The sequence below is a fragment of the Tasmannia lanceolata genome, unplaced genomic scaffold (assembly GCF_043159265.1).
Source record: "Tasmannia lanceolata isolate RefF3 unplaced genomic scaffold, GAP_Taslan_0.1 ptg000015l, whole genome shotgun sequence".
NCBI classification, from domain to species: domain Eukaryota; kingdom Viridiplantae; phylum Streptophyta; class Magnoliopsida; order Canellales; family Winteraceae; genus Tasmannia; species Tasmannia lanceolata.
In genome coordinates, this window is record NW_027518692.1 from 60,387,813 (window position 1) to 60,398,060 (window position 10,248).

General features: G+C 38.7%; 1 protein-coding gene across 1 annotated transcript; it reads left to right on the forward strand.

Annotated features, from left to right (window-relative positions):
• Window positions 1-205: 205 nt before the first annotated feature.
• On the forward strand, window positions 206-9,577 carry LOC143892792 (Regulator of Vps4 activity in the MVB pathway protein). The gene is made up of 6 exons (XM_077397656.1): window positions 206-454; window positions 1,035-1,167; window positions 1,254-1,357; window positions 8,006-8,177; window positions 8,288-8,428; window positions 8,986-9,577. Exons 1-6 carry the CDS (start codon window positions 405-407, stop codon window positions 9,412-9,414), a joined length of 1,029 nt encoding a protein of 342 aa, XP_077253771.1. The 5' UTR covers window positions 206-404; the 3' UTR covers window positions 9,415-9,577.
• Window positions 9,578-10,248: the final 671 nt, after the last annotated feature.

The window sequence follows — 10,248 nt, forward strand, 5'->3', positions numbered from 1 at the left end:
AGGGGGGGCAGAGGAAGAAAAGGGGGAGATTATATCATTTCCCTAAAAATGTTACAGGTAATCAGGTCCGTTGACCTAGTGTCGCAATTAATTTAGACCATTGCTCCTCCCTTCATTGGATGATCCTAACCCTTGATCCAGGTTTCTTTTTAGGGCTTTGCTAGGAAGAGTTAGTTCAACTGTTGTTTTTCCTCGGATTGAATTTCCATTCACGGGCCTTAAAATTAGATCAATAGTTCCACTCGTTGGTGGGCCACCAAGTACAAGATCGACGGTCTTGATTGCATGATAGTTACGATTGCCATAGGCGGTGACCATCTGCCTAGTGACTCGTCTTTTGGCATTCACGGTGTGTCCATATAAAGTGTAAAATCCTTAGAAAGCAAGGAGTCTCATATTGCGCGATGTCACTCCTCAATTCATTGTTCAATCGGGGTCTTCTAGGAACCAAATGGTCAGTCGACGAATCATTTGTTTGATTTTTTATGTTATTTTTTATTTTTATTTTTTTTAAATTTCGTGGGTTGATATGTTTGAATTGTACGTTTTTTTTTTTCCTTCTCGCTGGATAATTTTTCCAATAAAATTTGCAGGTTTCTTATTTTAGTTTGATTTTTTGTAGCCTGAATTATAAACCCTAGATCCGATCTCAATCATTATAGGAAATTATTCAATTTTAGCGTATGGTTTTTATCATTCTGATCGTTTTCTATCGAGATTTTCATTTTTTCAGAATGTAGATAGATCCCATAAACCCTAACTTGGATTTATCTTCTTCTGTAAGTGATTATAATCCCCAAAGAAAAAATCCTATGAATTTGGGCAAATGGTATGTTTCCTTATGTTTTTTTTTTCGCAAGATTGCTATTTTTCTGAATGCAGCACTTGTTGTATCTGTTCTGATATCGCTTCTACAAAAGAAACTATAATTTCTAGCACGGATTTTTCTTTCAATGGGTTGAATCATAGTTTTAGTTCTTTGAAAAAAAATGAGACTGATTTACTTGACTTTTGGGTGGTTGGTATTTCTCTAGCAAAACATGCTTGAGTCTAGCCATTTCACGAATCAAACTACTTCGAAACAAGCGTGAGGTGCAGCTCAAACTGATGCGCAAGGAGATAGCACAATTCCTCCAGACTGGGCAAGAACCTATTGCCCGAATCCGGGTACTCATAGAATTAATCAGGTTACTGATACTTATGGTGAAGGGTTAGATTCTAATTATGGCATTAATTTCTCTCCTTTTTGCTAGGTGGAGCATGTTATACGCGAACAAAACATTTTGGCTGCCTATGAGATCCTAGAGCTATTCTGTGAATTCGTCCTTGCACGCGTTCCTATTCTCGAAACCAAGAGGTGGACTGTTGTCTTACATTGACTTGCTTATTATATATTTGACTAAATTATTGCTACATTTACGCTTTTCTTTTTTTTCTTTTTCCATATGGAAATAAACAATAAGTTTTGTGCTTGCTTAAGAAGTGAATCTTCTTTTACTGAATAAAATCAATGGTCCTTGACAACATAACCATTGCCTTAACTATATAGCCTCCATCAGTATGTTAGGAAAGGAAATTTTAGGTTTATTGAATATTACTGCACACATTTGTTCATATGTTTGATATAATCACCATGCATATTCCATCATAATGAATTATCTACTTGTTCGATGTCTAGAAATTGATTTCATGAACTGTCAAGTCATAGGTTAAGAACAAGATCATTCAGAGCTCCAATAGATTATAATTGGTGCTCTCAAAAGAAGAATTTCCAAGCTTTCAAGCTACCTAAGAAAATCCATTCTGAAGAAGAAAATGTCTACAGTGACCATTTAATCACTAGTATTGCCCCTGCTTTAAGTATGATTTTATTTTTGTTTCAATTGGACTTTCACTTAGGTGCCGTGCCTTCTTCCCTAATTAGAGTTCATGATCAATTGAAGATGAAAAATGTCTAAAATGATCATTCAATCACTATGATTGCCGCTGCTTTTAGTAAGATTTTCTTTTTGTTTCAATTGGACCTTCACTTAGGTGACATGCCTTCTTCCCTAGTTAGAGTTCATGATCTACTTATTCGGTTAAGAATGTGTGCATGGTTGTATTGAGGAGTAACTTTATCCTCGAAAAGACTAACCCCTCTGTGGGATTTATAGGAATTACCCAGTGCAACAAGGGGGAATCTTGCCCGGAGGAAACAGCAAGACTTACCTCTTGGTTAGCCATATCATTCTGGATAAAGACAAGAGAGAAGTTTTTCTAGATGAAACTTCCTCACCCAACTTACCTTTCACCCTTTTCGCTTGACCAGCTATGGATCTCTGTGGCAAGTGTATCACAACACTTTCATGGCAACACTATCTCCTTTGACATGGTTTTAAATTTCCACCAAAACCAACACAAAATGACTGAAATATTGACTAAAAAAATGAATACCGAAACCAAAACCGTAAGTGGATTAGTGACACATACTATGTTAGTATGTGTTACATAATTATATTTATATGAATTGCACATGAAATGTGGTGTATGCATTATTTATAAATATTTAAATGAATTACATGTAAAATGTGGCATGTATTGAATTACCAGACATGCGCAAGCGCAACAATTTAGGTCACCAGGTGTTTGATGTTTTTAAACCATTATGGATATTTTGTTTTGCTTTGTTTATGTTAGGGTTTCTAAGTGTGTATTTATGCATATTCTAACGTTTTTGAAGTTTCATCTTAAAATTCTATCATTTGCATATGTTTTCATACATTTTTGTGATCTTATAGGATTTCCACCAACATTTCCAACCGAAACTGAAGCGTTTCCATTTCCGTAGCAATCGAAACCAAAATGGATAAGGGAAGACAATTGTATATGTGATGCAAAATGGATAAGGGAAGACAACTGTATCACTGTATATGTGATGCAAACCTAGGGTCCACAGGATGACTTACGAGAATTCAATAAAAACATAAACCAGCATAATAAAAACAACAATATGCATTAATAAACCAGCATAAATAAAACATAAATAATCAAACTCAACAAATGTTTTCATAGAAATTCTAAGCTTTCGAGTTCACCCCTCAAAAGAAATAACTTCGTCCAAGAATATTCCATACAATAATCCCCAAAACGGGATGAGCTATCTAATGAATAAAAATTAGACCTCAGTAAAATTTATCCTAGAAAATCAGATTTATTAATAAACTACCTAATTATAGCCAGTAATACCAATAAGGTCAGAATTTATTAATACACTACCTATTTATAGCCCAAGCAATACTAATAGGGTAAGGAAGTAATTGGAGGTAAGGAAGTAATTGGAGATCTCTAGGTTTAGTAGGATAATAAAATGACAAGGGTTTGGAATGATTATAGTAAAGAGGTACAAGTTGGTGGGAAAGATTTCAAGGAGAAAGATTATGGTAAAGGTTGCGGAAAATAGAGGTGATAGGATCCATATCTAGGCGGCGTGCTAGGCTTTGTGCCTTGGTCGTCGTGATGTAGGAAGAGTCCAAGAAGAGAGACAGAGAGAGGGTTGATCTCATCCACAAGATAAAAGAGGAGAGGAGTGGATAAACAAGTTCAATAGGGGAAAGAGAAAGGGGGAAAATGAGGTAAAAGGGTGCCAACTTATAAACCCATCTGTGAGGGTGAGAGGAAGGAGAGGTGAAGAAGAAGTGAGGCAAAGAAAGACGAGGGGAAGGGAGGGAAAGAGAGTGAATGAGAGAGAGGAGATGCAATGGAGGGGGAAAGGGGGCGACTCACCTAGTCGTGAGTGGGAAAGAAAAGGGGAGAAAAGGGAAGATAGGAGAGGAGGAAGCTTGCTCCACAGAAGGAAGGGGGAGAGGATATCTTTTTTATCTCCAAAATTCAAGGTTTAGAGGGGTTTGGGTTTTAAGAGAGAGAGAGAGAGAGAGTAAAAAACCCCACAACCTCTAAATCATCTTATATCCATGAAGAAAATAACAATATCATAAGTGTGCCACTGGTATGATAGGGCCATCATAAATGACATTAACAGTCCCTATTTCAACAAAGAAGACTAGATCGATGTGTTTTGTCATTCTTTCTAGCCACAATGTGAAGCTAGGACCAGATTCTCGTACACTTCCATATATTAATGTGGGTTTGAAATTGTCATTATCTTCTTTATGAGTCTAATTTTTTTCCTATTTTGTTGGTACTCTACCATCTAGGTATGTCATAACTTTTTACTCAACCTCGACATTGGAACAGGAAATGATGACCAGCCCTTTTCTTTACGGTGAATCGAATTCATCTTCTTAGTGCCTCTCCCTCTCTCTCTCAATCTGCCTATATCTATCTATCTTCTTTGTTCTATGAATAGAATACACACACAAGGTGGGAGACCTTGTTGCCTTACCATCAAATGAGCGTGCTATTTTAGAAGTATTTTAAATATTTAGAGAATGATTTGCAAAATTACCCTTGTTTTGGTTTGGTTTTCTGTAGAATCATTAATGGTGTTTTTTACTTCAAAGGTTTAGTCTCAGATCGGAAAGTGATAGGAAATTTAAGCCTCGTAGTAATCTATTTAACGCATAGGCTAGAGAGGTTTTAAACGCACCAGATGCTAGTAGGAGGACTGAACAAGGCCTCCAGACCGAGTCAGGGTAGAACCTAGTTCAAGTTAGAAAACTAGTGCATTTTATCAAGAGCAGACTAGTTAAGTGGTGGGCCCAAATGACTCAGAACAGGTAGAAAGAGAGAGGGTTATTTGATAAAATACAGTAGACATCATCGATTGTCATATTTTTCTTTGATCTAATTGCTCAGATACAATGTACATCAACACCTACAGTGTTTTTTTGGTCTGTTTGCTTCGATCTGTTGACTCCATGCTTGGTCTTGATCAAGTTTCTTAGATTTATAAGCATCTCCTAAAAAGTGCTTGCCTTGATCTTTTGCATAGATCTGTAGTTATCACTGCATAGTATTTTTCTTTATCTTTTAGTTCTTTAGACATTGCTAAAGGTGTTTGACTTGATCATTTTCTTATGATTTTGTTGATGTCACTAGATAATGTTTGCTTCAATCTTTAGCCATGATTGATCAACATCGCAATTGTGGGATTGTGGAGAATCTCGTTTGCATCTCTTTAAACTTGTTCTTTTTGGGCATTATTAAGGAGACTCAAGTACACCCATCTCAGAGTGGCAGTGCAAACCACATCTTGAGACCAAATTGAGTCTAGCATGGTTGATTCCTAGAGATAGAGTTGCCCAAATCCCTTGCAGGTTGGGAGGCTCCAACTATCTTCAAGAAACGACATTCAAGTGTGCCTCTAAGTCCCTTTGCATTCGTTTTTATGGCATCCCTTTGCATGCTTGGGCTGTTTCTACGGTGAAGGTTTTAGGGGGCCTCTTTGGCAAGGTTGTAGAAACCAAGATGGAGGGCAACCATCAGAATTGTATGAGCTTCCTTTCGGCTAAGATTCTAGCCCCTCGATGGCTCTTCCCCAATTCTGGTGTAAAGCTCAAAATCTATGACCAGGTCTATCCCATTGGGGTTGAGCTCTCGAAGGAAACCCCTGAATCTACCATCCAAAAACCAGGTTCCTCCTTAGCGGCGGATCGGCCTCCGATGACCTCAAGGTCCTTGCTTGGTGAACCGTTGGGCCCCATTGGGATTTTAAATTCAAATTCAAATTTCATTGCTAGGAGGCCTGAGATGGAGCCGTTAGCTATTCCAGAAAATGGCTTGATGGGACCGGAATAGAGGCATGAAGATTTTTTGGGATTGTTGGTGAGTCCCAAGAAACCCATCCCTCACATTAGACGGAAGCATGCTCCATATGTCAGGAAGAATTTCGTCAATCGCGAACCTGGTGGTTTTTACAAAGATTCAACCTGTTTTTACAAAGATTCAACCTTCCCAGTCGGGGGTTTAAGTTCCCAAGATCAGTTCATTATGAATACGATGAGCTCTATCCTGGGTTCCGAACCGGGTGTAAAGAAGGAATTTTGCAGAATGTTTAGACTCTTAAAGTTCTATTCCAAGCCTCCTAGATTTGGTCCTACCTATAGCTAAATCTATAGCTGGGGTTCGCGGGGTTGGAGAAGGCTATAACAATTAAAATTAGTTGGATGTTTTGATTTTTCATATTTATTGGTAGCTAGGGAGGCGTATTGTCAGACTTATAGCTTTCTTCCCTAGGAGTGGAGGTTCCAAGGCTCCATACTCCTTGATGTAGCTATTAAAAGGACCTCTCCATCTAGTCTTGAACACAGGATCCTTAATAAAGAAGGAATGGCCTCCCTTGAGGAACCGAGAAGACCAACTTCCCTAAGTAGCCAGCTCTCCCTCTCTATTTTGTTCTGGGACTTCACCAGGATTTTGGGGTTCTGATTTTGTTTTGGATGGAGCCAAAAACGATTCCACATTGAGGCAGTGGGTTGCCGTACGGTGGAGAAAGGCTTGGCGATCAGCGACCCTCTGGAAGTCCTGATCCCGTTTTCTGGGGTTGTATATCTGCTAGAGTTCCAGACTCGGCATAGCATGGTTGAGTCTCTTCCAGTTTTGATGGATTGCCTAGATCACCAAACTAAATGACTATCTAAATGGTGATGACAAGTCTGTTATGAGGAAAGCCTTGCATGAGAGGCCCCCAAATATGGCATTTTTCGTTAGATTCAATCTGTTGGAGGCCTTGGGGTAACGCTATGGAGTTTTGGGGGAGTGGTGAAGACTCTCTAGGCTGTGATTCTAGATAGTAGGGGAGGTAAATTAGTTACTTGGCTGGATGGCAGTGCATGGATGGGTGGTCCTGACTGTAGCGGATGAATTAGTAGATTTTCTTCTTTGGTTTTAACTGGTCTAGGAGTTGGGACCTCTAGTCCCCAATGTAACTTTCACAGTATCAATAAAATTGTCTTCTTTCAAAAAAAAAAGGGTGCCTCTAAGTCATAATTCAAGGTTAACAGACTAACTGATTGACGTTCACAATATTTCCAGCATTCTGAATCCCTCCCTTCCCCCCCTCCCCCCCGCGTAACAATGGGTATCTTGAGTCTTACCGTCTTACTCTCTCTTATGTTCTAAATGATATTTTCATCAACCCTCCCCCACCCCACCTAAAAAAGTTGCTTGTTCTTTTTTTTTTCTACAGTACTTTTGAGATAAATTTGTTATTACTGCACGATGTTAAACAAGTTGACTTGCTTAAGTAAACCTAGTTTTGTCCTATCGAATCGAATTGTCAGTAACTCATTCAAATGGCAACCTGCTTTTTTTGCCTTGGTTGAACTCTTAACCAAGGACAAGTTTTTATAATTGATTTCACAGCAAATTGATAGTAATGAGGTGCTTGCATAGAAAGGGGCAGCGTAGTGCACGAGGCTCCCGCCCTTTCGGGGTCTGGGGAGGGCTAGACGTATGCAGCCTTACCCCTGCTTTGCAGAGAGGTTGTTTCCGTGACTCGAACCCTAGCCCACAACGTCACAATGAGGTCTGCTAGCATAAAACCTATAAACCCACGGGTTCGATGACAATCATAGTTGTAGGATCAAGTGTGATAAAAGAACAAGCTGGCTCATATAGTTCTTGGTAAGAAATTATTTCTTTCAAGGATTTGTTAAGTCTATGATTCAGAGGAAATCTTGATTTGCTTAACGAAAGGTGGTTTGCCTATTTGTTAAGATATGAAATGTTCTGAATAAAGCTAGTTTGTTGAATATTTTTATCTGACAAAATAATGTCAATGACTGGGTGAGGTCCCTAGAGGTTGTTTTTAATCATGTTCGGCGATCCGCTAATCAGATAGCAGATGGGTTAGCTAGAGAGGGAGTATTGAAGCAATCTCTAGCTTTCTTCGACTCTCTCCCTCCGTGATCATATACACTTGTAGTTTAGGAGTGATGTTGTATTCTCCTTCTTTTCTTGTATTTTGACCATCTTGGTCTTCTCTTTTAATATAATTGGCTACCATTTAAAAAAATAAAAAATGTTGATGACTCATCTTTGTAAACATTCTTCAACATGACAGGGAGTGCCCCTCAGAACTACAGGAAGCAATTGCAAGCATAATCTTTGCTGCTCCGAGATGTTCAGATTTACCAGAGTTAATGCAGGTGCAGAATCTGTTCACTGCAAAATACGGCAAGGAGTTCATTTCGGCTGCTTCTGAGCTTCGACCAGACACTAACGTCAACCGTGCTGTAAGTTGTATCTGATTTGTATAATGTGTTTGTTTACGGAAATTTTGCAAGTGTGGCATATCTCGTGGTAACTAGGGTATCAATGGTTTTTACTTTTCCTGATGTTGCAGATAATTGAGAAACTTTCAGTTAAAGCTCCATCTGGAGATTTAAAACTCAGGATTTTAAAGGAAATTGCTCATGAGTACAGCCTGGAATGGGACTCTTCTAGCACTGAAGTGGAATTCAGTAAAAAACACGAAGATTTGCTGGTATTTTTTTTTGGCGATCTGTTACTGTTACATATTGGTTTTACTTTGTGCAATTAAGTTGGACCTAGCAACTTGCTGTAAGTTTCCACCATCTAATATAGGAATTACCATAGTCCTTGAAGAAAATTTCTGCCAACCAAAATATCAGAGGCTTGTCAACATTAGTTAATAGCTCAATGAGCTTTCCATGGTGGTCAAATTAGCCTTCCTTGTTTCTCATCTTAGCTACCAATCATCTCTTGGTTGACTCAAACTAGCAAGCCTTCTTCCGTCAATCAACTCTATGATTAATAATACATATGGTTGTTTTTTGGGGTAGGCATTGACACATGCTATTTCTGCAGCATATTCATTTCTTTCATATTGTGTTGTGGGATATTATTTGTTTCTTTGCTAGGTAGGTATAGTTTTTCATAGGAACAGCAAGGGATTGTGACAGTTAAAAGTTTGCTTATCTGGAGTGTTAATTGTTCATTCCTAGAATTTATCACAAACATTCATTATTCATAGCTGGTAAATTTCCTTCACGTAATGATAATAACCCTTAATTGTTGTAGGATGGATCAAATCAAATACGCAGTAGAGCTGCAGATTTGCAAACACCCATTGTGGAGAGGTCTGTTGATGTTTCACTGTCTAAGGAGGGACGCTCCATTGTGCCCACAGACCAAATTCAAGGAATTCGACATGTTCAAACTCTCCAAGCTCCCATCACTGCTAAAGTTGCTGTTTCTAACAACAATAATTCTTTAGTTTGTCCTGATAAAACCAAACAACCAGATACCAATATTCAAAAAGATGGACCATTGGGTGATCAGATAACACAGGCAAGTTCAAACTCAAGTGACATCTTGGAAAGAGCTCGAGCTGCCATTGCCTCTGCAGAGCGAGCATCGGCAGCCGCCCGTGCAGCAGCCCAGCTAGTAAATGTTAGAGTGGGTCGCCCACCCGAGAATGGGAATCCTTGCAGTGTTTCAAACAGATGAGTTTACTTCTTTTTCCAATTCAGTTTGTGAATAAAAGTTATGATCTTTGATCTGATAATATAAAGTTTGTGTGTAAGGAAGTGTGAATGTAATTTTTAGGTATAAACTAGAACAATAATTCTACTCCTTGGCATTATGCCCTGATTGTTCTTGTGGTTCCCTCTTCTGCTGATTTTTTTTTGGGGTTTTTTAATCTGTGCTTCTAGGGCGAACTCTTGTTGTACCTATAAAAAAAGAAAAGAAAAGAAAAGAAAAGAAAAGATGTAGAGCTCTTGTATGTAAGCTAGTGATCTTCCCCTATTTTGTATTCTTTTTTTCTTAAATCTTTAGGTACGGTTACATTGACTAAAAGATTCAAATATTTTATCTCATCTTTGCATAAGTGCAGTACTAAATTCCTTTGCTTGCTAGGAGCGTTTCATTGGGATCTGCAGTGGGACCCATAGTATTTTAGAGCATAGTTAGCAAAATGTCATACGCAAATAGACAGAATGGGAAAAATTCGGGTGAATATTTTGATAGGTATGGGCCGTATGGCCCATTGTCTCATGTTCTGATGGGTTGGGCCCACTATTTTACACATGCATATCGTGGCCCAAGAATCTTAATGATTTATTCAATTCCATGAAACCACCCCCAACACACACACACACACACAAATCGCTTTATATTTTTAAAAACCCTAATAGGTTTCGGGTATTTTCGTCACATATCCTCTATTCCTCTCCTCCAAAAAGTATTCGGCTTTTTTAACGGGCATCTGCGGGTCCACCCGGCTCGGATCAGTTTTGACGGGCCGGGTGGACCCGTTGGTCAAATTGAAACGGGTCACTT

Coding starts and splice junctions, on each gene's coding strand:
- LOC143892792 (XM_077397656.1), top strand. CDS start 405: ATGTCACTCCTCAATTCATTGTTCAATCGGGGTCTTCTAGGAACCAAA. Junction 455..1,034: donor GGTCTTCTAGGAACCAAATG/GTCAGTCGACGA, acceptor GTATTTCTCTAG/CAAAACATGCTTGAGTCTAG. Junction 1,168..1,253: donor AACCTATTGCCCGAATCCGG/GTACTCATAGAA, acceptor CCTTTTTGCTAG/GTGGAGCATGTTATACGCGA.